Source organism: Balaenoptera musculus, chromosome 16 (genome assembly GCF_009873245.2).
Source record: "Balaenoptera musculus isolate JJ_BM4_2016_0621 chromosome 16, mBalMus1.pri.v3, whole genome shotgun sequence".
Taxonomy (NCBI): domain Eukaryota; kingdom Metazoa; phylum Chordata; class Mammalia; order Artiodactyla; family Balaenopteridae; genus Balaenoptera; species Balaenoptera musculus.
Genome location: NC_045800.1, coordinates 24144640 through 24162193, shown reverse-complemented (window position 1 = coordinate 24162193; position 17554 = coordinate 24144640). Strand labels below are relative to the sequence as shown.

Below are 17554 nucleotides of genomic sequence, written 5' to 3'. Positions count from 1 at the left end.
TATACCGTCCCATGCGGCTATTGAACACTTGCAATGTGGCTAGCGTGACAGAGGAACTGAATGTTTTATTTTATTTATTTTAATCAATTTAAATTTAAATTGTCTCATGTGGCTACTATACTGGACAACACAGATTTATACAATGTCAACTGGGTGTCAAGTATAAACCTGAGCAGACAATTGAATACTTTGGAGTCCCTTTCCTCATGGAGCTCAGAATTAAGCAGAGGAAACAGGTTCATAAATAACTAACTGTAGTTTAGAGTGATTGTGTTAATTTAGTGGCATTATTAGCTTACAGAGAAGAGGGAGGAATTGATTCTACTTGGGGAAACTGGGAAAGGCTTCACAAGAAGAGGTGACACTTTAGTAAGTCTTAAAGATGAGAAGGTTTCTATCTGAGGAAGACAAAGGAAGAGCACTAAATGTCTTAGCGATGAAGGTGAAGCCACCATCTGAAATCTACTTGCACAAGCTTCTGTTTGGGTCCCTTAGTGAAGATTATCATCACCATCACCAACATCATCATCGTCACCCCCATTGCCACCACTGTCACTACTACCACTGTCAAAAAAAAATTACCCAGGACCTACTAGACACAAGTCCTATATTAACTACTGTAAGGCCTACAACAAAGAATAAGTTAAGATTCCTGCCCACAAGGGAATCAAGTAGATGAGGAACAGACACATAAATAAGAACATACCTTCAAAATATAAGATACTCTCTTACAAGTGCCGAATGGGGTAGAAACTGGAATGTAAACTCTTCTGGTCTAGAAACTCCCAACAGACAAACCATTGTCCCTCCAACACAAGAAATAGCTCACCTGGCCAGGTGGCCACTGTTACATTCCTTCCTTATGTTGTCACCACTTTGGTTTTCTTTTCTCTTTTCCCAAACAGCTAAGGATTCCAGCTTCCACTACATTGCTGGACAGGGCAGGAGTTAGCCGTGGCCAAAATGATACAACAGAGAGGAAAGTGCGAAGAAAATAACTTCTCTCTCCTCCTCAGTGCCAAGAATCTTCCTCTAGTCCTTACCCTCAGACTTCAGTCCAGTGTTTCTATTATGTGGCTTTGAGCTCTGGAGAGAAAAGCTAGCATTACAGGCTCAGAGTCTATGTTTATATCTGACATATAAATGAATATCCCTTAAGTCTTTTGTGCATTAAGGCTCACCATTAGTGTGGGCATTTAAAGGCAAATATGAGAAATAAAACCAATTGAAAGGTTTAGGCCTGAGAGTCCATTTACTTTTCTCTGTGGTGTTCCCTAGGGCATGTTTACGGGAGACACCACTCCTCCTATTCTCTCCCTTTTAAGTCTACTTATACTTTCTTACCCCTTCTAGTACTTCTCACTTAACCCACCATCCCAACCTCTCCATCCAGGCTATAAGAGCCACCATTAGTGGTTAAGAGCTAGAGGAAGTCTCCAATTCCACTTTCCTCTAGATGATCTAGAGGAGAGAACTGGTCCTCTGGTGGAGAAATATTTTTCCTGTCTTAGGTTGGAGACTTAAAAGTCATAAATTGTAGAAGTGTTGCTATATGTGGGGTTAGGTCTAAGCTAAGGCTCTGAGACTTGCATCGTGGTAGGTGCCTAGTAAATGCCTATGTAGATGGATGGATGGATCACTGAATGAGTGAGTGGATGGATGAATAGGTAATGGACAAATAAATCAAAGAATCAGTAACTCTGGGTCCCAGGAAGCATGGTGTCCCAGTGAGCATTTAGAGTGAGGATCCCCAAGCACTAAACTTAAGTCTTCATCCAACTTGCATGGGAACTTAGGAGGTGGTGGCTAAGTCTGAGAACTCAGTCATCACGTAGATCATAATGTCTACAGGTCTAAAAGGAATTGTCCTTTAAATTCATAGATAATGTATAAACATTATAAATGTTTCTAAGACACAGATCATTTATAAATTAGCAAACGTCTCATTTGAAAAGATGAGAAAGACACAGACCATTTATAAATTAGCAAACGTCTCATTTGAAAAAATGAGAAAGAGAAAGCTGAGTAGTAAGTTACTCAGATGAAAAGATGGGGAAGTTTTCTGAAGTCTTATTTTCCGTTGAGTTATCTAGTTGAGCACGCGTCTTATTGCCTGAACTTCTTGTGGCACACTGGCTCACAGTACTAGAGGAAGGAGCCCTGGAAATGCCATTTGAGTAGCCGAGGGACAATTATTTGTTCTCTACAAGCCCATTTCCTCATCTATTAAATGGGGATGACATTACTTGCCAAACTTCCTGATAGGGTTGTTGGAAGGGGCAGAATCTAGATGAAACAATATATGTGAAAAACTTTATAAACTGTCAAGCACTATGCAAATGTAAGGCGTTGCTATGATTGTTATTGTTGTTGTTGTTCCAGATCTTTGATGAAGAGTACAATGTCTGGTTCCTAGACTGGGGTGGCGCCCTCGTGGCCATGAAACACACACCTCTGCCAGTCAGGCATTTGTGGTAAGGACAGCTCCCTACCCTGTTAATGAGCAACTTTTTAGTGGAGAAGGTTGGGACAAGTTATTCTGCATGATTTTCTACCCACTTTACCCATTTCTTCATCCATTTCTTTATCCATCCATCCATTTGATGTACATTACATCATCCAACTCTTTGGTAACAGTAGCAGACCAGATGATTTAGATGGGAAAGTATAATGAATACAGTGGGGTGGTAGGAATGGGTGCTCAGATGAGCCAGAAATGAGCAAGAAGGACCTTCAAGTTCAAGCAGCCGAGATTAAGAATCCAAAATGCAGGAGCTGGACGTTGCTGTAAGAAGAGGGTTAGGTGCATGTAGCAAATACTAAGTTTAGTTCTAGATCAGTTGAAGTTGCGATATCTAGGGATATTCAAGCAGAGATGAAGATTAGTTGTCAGATACGTTCATCTGAAGGTCAGGAGAGAGGTCTGGGATGACACTCTAGATTTGGAGTCACTAGCCATTAGGTGGTAGTTAAAGCCATGTCAGTAGGCTGCATGCCGCATGAAAGTGGGTACAAAAAGGAGAAAATAGGGACTCCTATGGAACACTGTTGAATACCAACATGCAGAGCAGAGGAAGAAATTATAGGAGAGGCTAAGGAGAAATAGCCAAAAAAGATAAAAACACAGCAGAAATGTTTTCATGGAGGCTGAAGGAAGGAGTGATCAATAGCACCAAATTCTATAATCAGAATAGATTTTACGGAGTGAAAAACAATCTAGAATTAAGCAATGTAAGAGGTCATTGGTGATCTTTGTTAGGGTAGATTCGCAAGAGAGGTGGGGTTGAAAGGTAGAGTGCAATATATGAATAAATGGATGAATGAATGATAAACAATGAAGTAAAGTAGAGACAGTGTAGATAATTCTTCCCAAGAAAGTAGATTATGGAATGCAGTTGAGTGTATGTATGTAAGACCCTCCAGGGAAGACAAAGAGTTGAGGGAGAATATATTATTATGATGATGATTATAACGATGATGAAGATGTTTTTATTTTTGGTGGAGGATGGATAAGTATCGTGTATGTTTATATCCTGAAGGGAAAGAATTTCAGGCTTCAAATTCAGCAGAATGAATATTTGAAAGAGTGAATGTTTGGTAGTAGAGGGAATGCTATCTAGAATACAGTTGTTGGGATTCACCATGGGCTGGAAGATGGATGCTGGCATAACTCCCAGGCCCTTGATTTCAGGAGACTAACCCTTTTAGAGTAAGCGTTTTACTTAGAAGCATCAGTTTGTAATCAGGAAAAGAAAAAATAAGCTTAGGATCCCCAGGTACCAAATTCAAGCTTCAGCCACCTTGGCAAGGATTTAAGAAAGTTTCTCTTAAGTTAAAGCCGTTTGGGGCTTCCCTGGTGGCTCAGTGGTTGAGAGTCTGTCTGCCAATGCAGGGGACACGGGTTCGAGCCCTGGTCTGGGAAGATCCCACATGCCGTGAAGCAACTAGGCCCGTGAGCCACAATTACTGAGCCTGCACATCTGGAGCCTGTGCTCCGCAACAAGAGAGGCCACAATAGTGAGAGGCCCGCGCACTGCGATGAAGAGTGGCCCCCGCTTGCCGCAACTAGAGAAAGCCCTCACACAGAAACGAAGACCCAACACAGCCATAAATAAATAAATAAATAAATAAAATTAAAAAAATAAAAAAAAACCCTAAATTTCTAAAAAAAAAAAAAAAAAAGCCGTTTGTAGAAAAAAAAACAAAACCAAAACACACAAACGCACAAAAACAGTGCTCTGCCACCTCAAGCATGAGCTTGAAAAAGTTCCTAATGTAATTGTTTATCATCCTTTTACTACTGATTTTATAATTTTTGGGTAGTATCAGAAGAGTGGAATTACTTGATAATAATGATAGTCAGCATTACTCAGGGATTCTTAAATTCCAGGCACTGTTCTAGGCCCTTTCCATGAATTACCTAAGTTACTTCTTGAAACCACCCTATGCATTTTCCTGTGGGTACTCTTTTTATCATAGCATTAAAATGCAGACATGTTAAATTCTTTGCTCAGAGCTACACAGCTAGTACCTTGCAGCACCAAGTTGGGTTTCTATCATGGATGCTCTTCTCTTTTACCTGCCAATTTTCCAGATACTTTAATGAGTACACAGAGGCTTATCCCATGGTCTCTGTCCTCTGGGAGATCATAGTCAAGATAAGGAGCTTAGACAGTTCACATATTACTGGAAATCTAAGCAATGTCTACGAAAGGATGCTGACCGTGTGCATTGCTGGAATCCTGAGGCTGGATAGAGCCCCCCGCCTGTGTGTGAGGGGGTCTTCGTGCAGCAGGTGACGTGAGGGCTGATCCTTGATAAAAGGATTCCAGGAGTAGGAGAAGTGATGGGAGGAAAGCCAAGGGAAGGGAAAACTCTGACCAAGCCTGGAATTCAGGAGATGTAGGGAGTGCTCAGAAGACTGTATGTCGTTGGAATCAAGCATGTGAGTAAGTAATGGTGGGTAGCCCTCAGAAGAACTTAAACGCCACTTTAAGGGGTTCAGGTTGAATCTGTAGGTAATTCCTTCTACTACCGAGACCTCTCTCTCTGTGGTGAGAAGAGTTCTCTCTACTGAGGACTGAGTAGGACTTATACTCTCAGGGAAGGCAGCTTGACTCTTAAGACAAGTTTGTTGTTTTTTAACCAAGAAAAGTAACATTCCTTAGTCGTTATCATTGTGTTCTAAGCACCTCTATGTAAATCTCAATGACATAATTGATAAATGCCCTGCAGACAGATTCAGCTGGCAGATTTCTTCCCCTTAAGTCCTGGGAGAAGAGGGTGGCAATCCCATCTTACCCTTGACTGTCACCCTCCTGCTCTCTCTCCTTCATGTGGTAGGGACTTAGCACTCACTTCATGGTTGAATTTTAGAGACTTTTACACAAAAGTTGCCTTGTCCTAAGGAAAACAGGAGTTTGCTATTGTTGTTATTTCTTTTTAGTGACAGGAGAGGAGAGTACATTTGGCATGGAGCAGAGGAATAGAGAAAGTTTTGGCTTTGGCGAATCTTAGCATCCTTACATCTGACCATTCAGTGTGTTCTGCAGTGGTTTCTCTCCAGAGGCCTGATCACTTCTAGAAGGAGTTTCTGGAGGGAAACCATCCAAGTTGGGAAAATCAATATTCACTCAGGGATATGTAAGTAGGATCAAATCCTGCCTCTCAAAGGCATTAATACAAAGTTTGAGTTTCCCCTTATTCCATGAAATATCTCTTTGGTTGGTAAAAAATATTTATTGAGCTCAGAAAAATAGCTACATCCCATTGAATTTCCTCTTTTAATAGTAATGATGATACTACCCTCCATTTGTTCACCTACTTCAATTTACAAAGGCTTAGTGATGATTTTTCAAACTAAGCTTTGGAAATAGAATTTTCTCCATTTAAAGGATGTTGGTGCTGTCATTTATCATAAATGCTACAAATGCTTCCCTGAACTTACATACCACCCGTGACTTCTGCTTACCTGCCTGTCTGTGAATGCCCTTCTCCGAAATAGTCCCTGCGACGGTTAAGTGCCAGCTACTGAGTGTATGTGCTAGCAAACAACAGTGGCACTTAACTCATTCAGGAATTCTTTTTTGTTTTTTTAATTTTTTAAACATCTTTATTGGAGTATAATTGCTTTACATTGTTGTGTTAGTTACTGCTGTACAACAAAGTGCATCAGCTATATGTATACATATATCTCCATATGCCCTCCCTCTTGCATCTCCCTCCCACCCTCCCTATCCCACCCCTCTAGGTGGTCACAAAGCACCGAGCTGATCTCCCTGTGCATTTTGTACTTCTTTCGGGGCTAAGTAAGTGTTCTGTAAGGGCCTGACCTTATCATTATCATCAATGTTTCCTTATAAACTTCTTGACTGATTTTGTCTCTGGCTGGCTTATGAATTGCAAGCTTGTGAAACTCAAATGCAGTTTCTTCATCACCAGTAGCTTCTAATTAAGTTACAACCTTCAGGGTAAACACAGAGCTCATTTGAAGTGGAAGAAAGGTTAAGTGATCAGTTCATTGTTCTTTTCTGTAGTAGGTCTCAGACTCACTGACGTTATTTTGGCAGCATATACAAATGTATATATATTTGCATAGGAAAAAGATACTGGCCTACCCACTCTCCCACAAGGGTATAGTGGCTCTCGAATTTAAATAATAACTACGTCGCCTTTCAGAGAAAATGAGAATCATAATTGAAAAGCTGGGGAAACGTTAGCTAGGCTAACAAGGCATGCTGTTTCCTATAAATTGAAATGATAGGTAGCTAGATATGTATGAAGACAAAGCAGCATACAAATGAACCCATCCACTTGTGACCGTGTACATTTAGATGCATTGAGATTAGAACCTAAGTGCTATTTCAGGTAAACCCTCCATCCAGTATTACCAGTATTACCTTTGTACCTTAGAAGCATTAGAGTGAAATGAACAATGGCACCCCATGGAATGCAGTGCTGTAATGAAAACTCACAATAGACAGAGCTGCTCATCGGAGGGTAAGCTGGGGTCCTACTGTTTGCTTAGCCCTGACAAGCTGTCAGTGTCTCCTGTCAAAGGGAGGTTCTTGGAAGCTAAAAACAAAACATCACCTGGCCGTTTTTGTTCCTTTGCTCTTCTGTAAATGGTGGTGAACACTGGCGTTTTGTTCATAGAAACATTCACATGAAAACAATAGCTCCAGCCAATATGTGCCTCTCAGAGGCGAAAGTGCATGTGCTACTCTGAAGGACTTCTGTGTGGCTACAATGCCATCGCCTCATGCGGTTGGGATAATAAAAAATAGAGCAATGCACCTCACCAAAGGGAGGAACATTGATCCTCAATGTCCATTATAACTCTATTTCTGTGCTAGAGTGTTCCGGGGAGGATTCTGATTGTTGGAATCAGATTCTATTGGAAGATTCTGTTCCTTTTAGTGGCTCTTACCTCAACATTATAAAGTCATCAATGCATGGAATAAGGAAGGGTCTTGGAGGGCAAGTAGTCTAGTTTCACACATACTACAGCAGATACCTCTGTGACACCTAAGAATGACACCCCACTTCACCAGGACGGCACAGAGCTGACCAATTTGAATGAGTTTCCACCCTGTATATTGGCTTTAGTTGTTAGGAAGATTGTTTTGTGCTGAGCAATAACAAATCTACTTGTAATTTCTGTCCATCAGTCCTTGTTCTGCTGCCCAGACCTATGTAGAGTAAGTCAGCTCCAGAAATGCATGCGATTTTTAGAGTCCTACGCCTATAAAGGACCTCAAGAGATGGCTCTGTCTAGGCTTTCTAAATTCTGGGAAATGATCAGATACACAATTTAAGACAGATTGCATGCATTTGTTCATTTATTTCTCACATATTCATTGAGCCTATACTATTTATCCAGTGCTAGTAGAGGGGCTGGGATATACCAAAGGACAAGACAAAATACTTGGGAACTTACATTCTTGTTCAAATATTTGACTTTCCTTTTTAGAACAATTATGAGAATAGAAATCTTTTTTTACCTTATTCTATCTGTATTGTTTAATTGATATTTTCATGCATCTATCCACATTCTCTCTGATTTCATTCACAGACGTTACCCCTTTTCCGTAGGCAACAATAGAATTATTTTTGCGTGTTGAACTATTTGGAAGCTTTCTTACTAAAAAAGTTAAAAGGTGATGGTAAATTATTCAGCTCTTATTCTTCTTTCCCCTAAGCTATCTTCAAATCATATAACCTGTTTCTAGAACAACTTGTTTCTTACTTCTAATCACATTGATTGTCAGTTTTCTACAATGAATGAAACTGAACATAGTATTGAGGATCTGGTGGAAGGATAATTTCTTTTATTATTCACGCTACCTGTCTGTGAACACACGCTAGACTCACAGTGCCTTTGATTATCACAGTAGGGACATTGCTGGAAAATATTTACCTTGTGATTGACAATCACCTCAGGTTTTTTTTTTCCAGCTTGAGCTTCTCATTAGTTACTCTTTTTCCTTTCTCTGGCTGTGGGGCTCTTTGTTTTTTCATTTTAATGAAGCATTCTGCTTTAAGTTGGTCCTCTCCTATAAGTGACTGCCAAATCTACATCCCTGGCTTTGAGCCATCTCCAGAAATCCGGATGCATCCATCCAAAGGTCCTCTTGACAGTGTTACAACACGGAAATCCAAAAAGCATCTCAACCTTGATGTGGACCAAACAGAAACAAACAAACAAAAAGCTTTGCTTCTCCTGTTCTTTACATTTCCCTTTCCCAGTTGCTTAACCCCCCAAATCCATGTTGTCTTTGACTTCTCTCTTTTGTTCAAGCAAAATCCTTTTGACTTCATCTGTAAAACTCCTACTGACTTTACGTGTAAAAATATCCTCAACCTTTCATCCCTTTCTATGTCCACTATTAAAACCATTTTCCAAGCCCCTTCTCTTACTTGGTCTCTTATAATTGCCATGCCTCCCCCACTGATTCATCTCCTTGCATCAACTTTGGGGCCTGACAATCCATTCACCACAAAGAAACCATCTTGTAAAGGTTAAATCAAATCATCTCTCTCCCTTTTCAGCTGGGAACAAGGTCCTTTGTAATCTGGCCCAGCCTTATTTTCTTGACTCCATTTCCTCCTATTAATCCCTTTCCCAGTAATCTACAACCACCAACCATCTTTCTGTTCTTCCCATACAGCAACTTCATTTCACACCAGGTCTGCCCTCCAGAATGGCTCTCACGTTGATCTTTGCATAGCAAATTCCTTACTATCATTCAGATCTCAGTTTAAATGTCACCTCCTCAGGGAGGACTTTCTTAAATTTTCAATACAAAGTAGCTTCACTCACTCTCTATCATATCCCTCTATTTTAACTGTCTTCATGACACTTATTTTTAACATATTTTTTTGTATCCATTTATCTACATATTGTCTCCTCAAACTAGAATGTAAGTTCCACTGAAGCTAGGGCCTTCCCTTTCTTGTTCATTGCTATATCCCCAGAACAGTGGCCACTGCCAACCAGGCACATGGTAGATGTCAATAAATATTTGCTAGGTGAATTCTATTTTCTTTTGGTTCTATAGTCCTGTCTTGTCACTACTTAGAGGTCAATTGTAACTTTACCCCTGTCTCCCTGAGTACTGGCAGTCTTATCAATTTCAATTTCACCTGTGGGCCTAATAAGGGATTCCCAATTCCTTTGTCTTGGCCATTAATGAGCTATTGAATAGAGGAGGAGAAGGTGGGTCCCGTGGGGTTACCATTCAATACAGTTACTTCAGAACATCTGAAAACTCCTAGTCATCTGAAAGAACAGCTCTCACAAATGACAGACCCAAGTTTCTGATACTCAAGAGATTAAATTTTATAATGTATTTTTTTGGAGTTTCTTTAGGAGTTTTGTTTTGGTTTTCATAATTATCTCGGCATGAAATATTCGGGTGTTAGAAATTACTGATCTCAGAAAGTCACCTGAATAGCACGAACCTGGGCTTCCTAGTGGTACGTTGACCATAAATTATAGTCACAGCATTCATTCCTCACCCTGGCTCTGGAGAACTGTCCCCTGGCCTATGCTAATTTTATGTCACCGTTAGACTTTGGTTATTGTATATGCTAGCCTTTCCACCTGGATGTTGGCATTTCCTAGTGTTTTTGCTGCTCCCGTTCTTCCATCTAATCCATGCTTTTGCTCCTTCCACATGGATTCAGTTCATACAGCGTGCTTTTATCTTCCACACCCTGTCTCTCCACCTTGGGCTTGGTTTTTCTTTGGAGCTTACATCTTAGAACTCAGAGCTCAGAAGGCTGTGATGGTCCCTCTGTTTCTATTACTTTGTGGTGTCTTATCTTCATGTATAAAGTAAAGATGACTGTCCTCTGCCCTGTTAATGGCAGTGGTATGAAGGCTCCTCCTTCCCTGGGATGTGGTGGCACTCACTGCAATTTTTTCTGCTAATGTTAATAACTGACCTTCATCAGTAAGGAAACTCTGAGAATGAGATAAGGACAGAGGTCTTCAACCACTTTGGCTTCTTCCTGTCAAGACAATAATCAATCCAAAGTCATCAAAATAAACAAACCAAAAACTAAACGAATATCTTTTTATACCTTCTGGGCTTACCAGGCAGACTTAACTAGTTAGTGGCCGTGACATACTTTGAAATACCTACAATTATTTTAGGAACCAGGAGGGTACATGGCATGAAAGGTAAATCCATTCCCAATTATGCTCTTGTTTTCACTTATGAATGAGAAACTCATTTCCAAGAGAAGCAGTTCAGATCTGCCCAGCTTCCTCTGGTTCAGCTTCAGTGATTATTTAGCCTTCAGCCTATTAAAAAAAAAAAAAAAAAGGCTGAAATGGCCAAGTCCTTAAAAGTCAAGACAATATTGACTTGTCTATACATTAGATCATCGGGCTATACCTTAGATCTCCAAGAACTCATTCTTCTTGCATAACTGAAACTTTGTACCTTTGACCAACATCTCACTTCTTCCTCCTGCCCACCCTCCACTCCCACCCCCTCAGAAACCAGCTTCATTGTGGCCAATGTTTCACTATATCCCTATCTATCTATCTATCTATCTATCTATCTATATCAAAGCATCAAGTTATACACTTTAAATATATAGTTTTTGTATGTCAAAGATAACTGGGTAAAGTTGTTCATAAAAAGTCAAGGCAGATACTGATAATTTAGGAACTCATAAAAACTTTTATAACCGCTGCCTGCTTTTTGTTTGTAGAAGTAGGCCTCAGTATACCAGAAATACAAAACTTCATATTGCATGAGACTAGTTTTTCTAGCTGGGTAAAGAGATTGACTTTCTAATTTTTAAGATCGGTTTATTTGGGAAGAGAAGATAAGATAGAGAGACAAGTAATATCCAGAGAATGGACTGAGTAGGTTGACTAGTAATGGGGACAGGGATTCACATCCAATTCATGGATGCCAGTGTAAGTAACGCTTGAAAAATTATTGGATGGATTAAAAGAGTTTCTGTAATCACTTCTTATTTTTTTCATTCATATATTCATTTAACATTTATATAGTACCATGTGCCAGTGTTTCTGCTAATTTTAGGAATGCAAAAATGAACAGTATGGTCTTTGACCTCAAAAATATCACAGTTCAGTGGGAGAGTTAGACATATCTTTTGAAACTATGTATGTAATATCAGGTAAGAAGCATTGTAATAAAGATATGTAGGTGATATCGGTGGGGCGGGAGGGGTGGTCAGACAATGCACAAGACATATGTGACCCCTGAATTCCCAAGATTATAATGTTGAATGGAGGGATTCAAGATGAGTTAAGAAGTCATCACTCAGCACCATGATAGGGGAAGGCCTGGGTGTTGTAGGGAAATAGAGTTTCTACAGTTGAACTCAGAATCCTGTGTTGTGGCGTCAGAGAAAAATGAAGAATTAACCAGGCCAAAAGAATCACAGAAAATGAAGCAAATAAAGCTGCCTTGGGGAAGGAGGAGTGTTGGGAAAAGCTTCTCAGAGGAGATGGTCTTTGGGCTTTGTCCTCCGGTTAAATCAAGGGGCAGTAGGGAACTCGATAATATCAAGAACGGGAAGGAAGCGACTGCTCAAGATTGCTCAAATCCTCTCCGCTAGCAGCATTCCTTTAAAGAGTTTCAGATGCTGTGTCCACAGAGGGCCAGACCTTCCCCTTACCGTTGGTCGAAAGATGGAACAGTGTTGCCCAGAACATCTCAGACACTCAGTACTCGTCCCTAAAAGCCCCTTAAAGTGGCATCGGGGAGGGAAAATGGTACTTCATCCATTCTGAACAAATAGGAAATTGCTATTTTTAAGGTTTGATCTGAAAGACACACACCTCCCCTCCCATAGGGTAAACCCCCGCACTGCTGAATTTATCTGTGTCAGAGACTCCAGAGGCTGAATTGATTGTGCTGTAAATTGAACCTCGGGTTCCATTCTGAGTACTTGAAACATGATACTCCAGCCACTAAGCCCTCCCGCTTGGGTGGTTTTTTTCCTTCAATTCTGAGATGTTGAACTGTTTCTGCAGCTCTTGGTGCTGTCTGTGCCTGGGCGGGGAAATGCAGTTTTGATCAAATCTCATAATAATATAGGGAGATGTTGAAGATTAATACCTATTGATAATCCAAACTGCCAGAAAGGGAGATACAGAGGAGAATTTAATCACCTGAAAACTGGTTGCAACATATTGTGGTTTTATTTTCAGCTGTCTCTTCCATCTACTTGTTTCCAACCCAGGGTGAGTTTTGACGAGGGCCACTCCTGGAACAAGTACGGTTTCACTTCGGTTCCTCTTTTTGTGGACGGTGCTCTGGTGGAGGCAGGCGTGGAGACCCAAATTATGACGTGAGTACTTCTTTGTCTGTGGTCAAAAGGAGCCTGGAGACCTGGGTTCCACTTCCACGGAGACCATGGACTTTCCCCAGGGAGGCTTACACGAAAGCATTTCAGTCTCTGGACCAAAGTTTCCTCATCTGTAAGACAGACATATTTATGCAACACCCACCAACTCAAGAGGCTACTGACAGGATTAGAGAAGCTGGGCTTCTAATTGAAAAGTCAAGGTTTCTCATAAAATTATGGTATTGTAACAAATTTCCATTTATCCAAAACCCAAGCAAACAGAAAGCTTAAGTCTTTCAATGTGTTTTCTCTCTTTCCAAAACAGCCTAGTAAGGAACTAGAGATGGGGACAGAGGGAACAAAACAGCGAACTTACTGAAAACAGGGAATGTTTTAAAGGAAGCTCCTAGAGTCTGTGATATACACACACACACAGAGTTGCTCTTGTTGCACTTCAGATTAATTTGCTGTGAAAATTTTTCTACACTCCTTTACGATGAGAATAGGTGATAGAGATATAGATCTTAAAGCTGTAAAAAGCTCCAAAGTACTATCTGAATATTAAAGAAGATAATAATAATTTGATGTTTTCTAAGATTATATCAAAGTTCAATTCTTAAAAAGTTGATTATGCGTGTTTGTGTGCACTGCTGTAGGTAGGGGGGTGTGGAGGAATAGTTGTGGTAACCCTTCACCAGCAATACGAAACCCCACCGCCCTCCACCTCCCCTACTCCCAAGAGACTGGAATATCTTACACTTTAATTATTTGCTGGACAGAATGAAGGGAGTCTGCTGGGCAAGATTAAGGGGAATTTTCTATACTGTGGACTTGTCACAGAAAGGCTCATAGAATGCTCCTGGGCTAGCTTGGGGGAACGCTGTCATCTTCTTACTCTAGGGGACACTGCTCTTCTTTTAACCTTTGCGTTCATTAATTTCTTTATAGTTTGAATCAATCTTTTCCTGATATGACACTGATGAGCTTTGCGGAGGAGGCAAATACAAGGGCAAATGGCTAATTCCTATGCTTTACTTTTTTTCCCAGAGTGATCAGTTGAAAAATCTTTTATAATTGCAGCTACGCAGTTTTGATCAAATGTTGTAATCTAGCCCCAGACTGGACCACTTTTTGCCATGCTCCTTCCCTACACTTCCATCCTCATATCCAGAGGGCTGACCAGCCACTCCTCTGAGCTTTCAGAATGACAGAAAGAACCCAGCCATGATGGAAAATGGTGCACAAATTGGAGAAAACAGACAGAACAAATGGACAAAAGTCCAGTCCTAGGAAATTCAGCAGAAACACTACAAAGGGGTTCCATGTCTATAGGGTATGTCTATAAAAAGAGTCTGTAGGATTCCCAGTGTCCTCACTATTTAAAAAATGTTCGTAACAGAAAATTTGGGTGGCTCCACAAAATGTCTTTAAAATTATTTGAAACAAGTGCAACGAAGAGTGATTTTAAATTATCTTCTTTAATTCTTTCTGAATTTTCCAAATTGCCTGAACAACCTTCTCTCTAACTTCAAGGGTGTGAACTGTGTCTTTTAAAGACTTAACGCTCATTTCTGAGCATGATCCGTGTGTTGGGCACGTGTGATCTATTGTTGGAAATTGAAAGACATGATGTCAAACCCTATGAGGCGCTACTACAGTCTTCCCAAGGGGTATATTGTATTCGTAACTGATGTCTTTAGAGGCCAACTTGTGCCATGATAGAACTTCTCTGGACAGTTCTGTTGTACAATGTAAACAAGGATTTCTTGTAGAATTTGTTACTCAGGAAGTACAGCTTTAATTTGAGTTTTTTCAGCAATTTCTTTTCGTTCTCCTAAAATATCCTCCGAAACAGAATTGTCTCACCATCTAAATTTCTAATTAAATTTCCTGTGATAACAAATGGACTCTATTGTTGCTGTCAAGTCACTTTATTAATTAAGAGTTAACACTGTTGTATGCAAGTTTAGCTGTTTGAGCCATAGACAGTATTTAAGATATAGTATGTTAGTAATGGTTAGAGTCTAAAGCCTCATCGTTTGGTAGATACACAGCAACAATATGTTGTATAAATACAAATTCTGGATGTTCAAAGGCAGTATCATAACATAAACTTTATTTCTAAAATACAAATGATTTGATAAATATGTAGATATATATGCATAGTGAATATATATGCAAGTATTTGTGTGTATAGACATATGTACACATATATGTGCACACATAGATATACATGTATATATGGAGAGATTTAGACAACAGAGATACAGTGAGAGAGAAATCCCAAGGATCTAGGGTCCCAGCAAGACCTTCGAAAAGTTATACTGTTAAAAAAAACTAGTGGTACCTATGTGCCAGATACTATTCTAGATGAACAAATCAAGAAGAAACCCCTGTCCTCGTGGACTGCATACATTAAATAAATGTGACATACAAATGACTCTGTCATGTTACCCAGAATACTCTGCCAAGGGATTGAAATATTTTCTTAGGAATTCCAGGAAGCGTACCCCAGAATACTAGGAATTCTGCCATCTTTTTTCATAAGGATCTCTGACCATGAGCTGACTTTTCCAAATGATTTCCCATCCTTCGCTTAATCACTAGATATGAAAAGAAAACCTTCCTCCTTTCTGGGACTTCCTCCAATACGTCCACTAGGAAGTTGCAAGTATTGAGTTCTAAGCTCTGTAAGGCGAAGGTTCACACATTCAAGAAGGTTGTGCAATCTACTTGAATGGATCAAGCCAAATGTGACTGCTCATCACAATCAAATCTGACATGGCCCTAGAAGGTTGGGCAGTGAAGACACGTATGGTCCTAAAGTCAGGCCTTCCCTGTTTTTGTAGCAAAGAGACATACTGGTCCTCCTTTTGTTCTGTGTTCTCCTTATCTCATACTGTGATTTATCCTGCGTTCTCTTGAATGAGGCCTCTCTGAACTCATTGCATGCTTCTCTTGGGCATTACTTTGAACAATAGTGCATGTACACCAATCTCTGCATGACCTGGCGTTCCCCAGCAAATTTAAAGCCACAGTTTAAATTCTGTATTCATCTAATAGTAAATGGTAATATTTTTTTTTTTTCTCAGCTTTGGATGGGGTTTAGCTGGTCACATGGATATGAGGGAGATTGACCTCAGGGCTAAACCATTGACTGAAAAGATGATCTAGTGCTTCTGTTTTTCTTTCCTCCCCAGTAAGACTCCAAGGAGTGTGGCAGAGCTTTTGTCTCCCTTCTACCTTGCTTATCAAGATTCTTTAAATGCTAGTAAGTAGAACAGGAACTAGAATAGTGCATAATTTTCTTACATGGGATTTGAGGCAGACAGGTATTTGTCCTTCATGGAATTAAGATGAGTTTGGAAGCAATCATCCAACCAAGTATAAACAATTCAAGCTCCCTATTTTTAACTTTTTATTAATTCAAAGTTTCTCTAGTATGAAAATGATCCAGGGCTCCTTAGACAGCCAGAAGTGTAGGCCCTGGAATGATTGCCGAGAGGCAATTTCTGGCTCTGTCTTAGGTTTAAAAAGGACTTTAAAACCAAGTGGCCCACTGAGGATGACCACTGTTTTACTCGCGTGGAATAGCAATGACAAAGACTAAAGCAGGAGTTCAAATAATTTTATATATGCTTTAGGAACTTCGAGGACAGGAGGTCCATCTGGGGACAAGATTGCTTAACCTTGCCATTTAGCCAAAAACTTATTTATGATGTAGGCTATTTGAATTCTGTATCCTGCCTCTTTCTGTTAACCCTGACTCTGTAGTTCAACTGAAGTCAGGGAGAAAGAAGGACTGGCTCATTCACACTAAGGTTTTATTGCCTTGTTGCCTTCATTTGGAGGATATAATATATATAAGTTTGTGATGGTTAATGTTGTGGGTCAACTTGACTGGGTCATGGCGTGCCTAGATACTTGGTCAAACGTTATTCTGGATGCTTCTGTGAAGGTGTTTTTGGATAAGATTAGCATTTAAATCAGTAGACCCAGTAAAGCAGATTGTTCTCCCTAATGTGGGTGGAACTCATCCAATCAGTTGAAGGCCTGGTTAGACCTAAAATGCTAACTCTTCCCTGAGCAAGAGAGAATGCTTCTTGCCTGGCTGCATTTGAACTGGGACATGGCTTTTTCTTGCCTTTGACTCCAACTGAAACTTCCACTTTTCCTGGGTCTCAAGCTTGGAACTATACCATTGGCCCTCCTGCATCTCCAGCTTGCTGACTCACCCTGCAGGTCTTGGGACATGTCAGCCCCCATAATTGTGTGAGCCAATTCCATATAGTCAGTCTCTCTCTCTCTCTCTCTCTCTCTCTCTTTGTCTCTATCTCTATCTCCTCTTCATTCTGTTTCTCTAGAGAGCCCTGACTACTACACATTCATTCAGAAACATTTCATGAGCTTCTGATATGTTTTAGACCCTCTTAAGGAATATCAAAGAGGTGAATACAATTATATCTACCTTTAAGGAGCTCTCAGTCTGGTGTGTTGGGGGGTGCGGGGAATGAGATACACAATCATCAAGAATCCCTAGTTATGTAACCAGGATACAAGTAGAGGGAAGTGAAAACTTCACATGTATGAAATGTGACAACTGAGTCAGTCTGGAAGTTTCAGTAGCAGTTCACCAATGGACAACCAATTAATAGGTAATAGAATGTAAGCTCAAAGAAAGCACACATTTTAAACAGTTTTGTTGAGCACTGTAACC

The 17554-nt window shown here is 40.2% G+C and overlaps 1 protein-coding gene across 1 annotated transcript in view; it reads left to right on the top strand.

Moving 5' to 3' along the window:
• SORCS3 (sortilin related VPS10 domain containing receptor 3) overlaps nucleotides 1-17554 on the top strand; it is a 588465-nt gene that overhangs the window by 502706 nt on the left and 68205 nt on the right. Inside the window, exons 13-14 of the mRNA XM_036828794.1 lie at nucleotides 2383-2474; nucleotides 12733-12840. Coding sequence (XP_036684689.1) covers nucleotides 2383-2474; nucleotides 12733-12840 — 200 coding nt within the window. The remainder of the gene's footprint in view (nucleotides 1-2382; nucleotides 2475-12732; nucleotides 12841-17554) is intronic.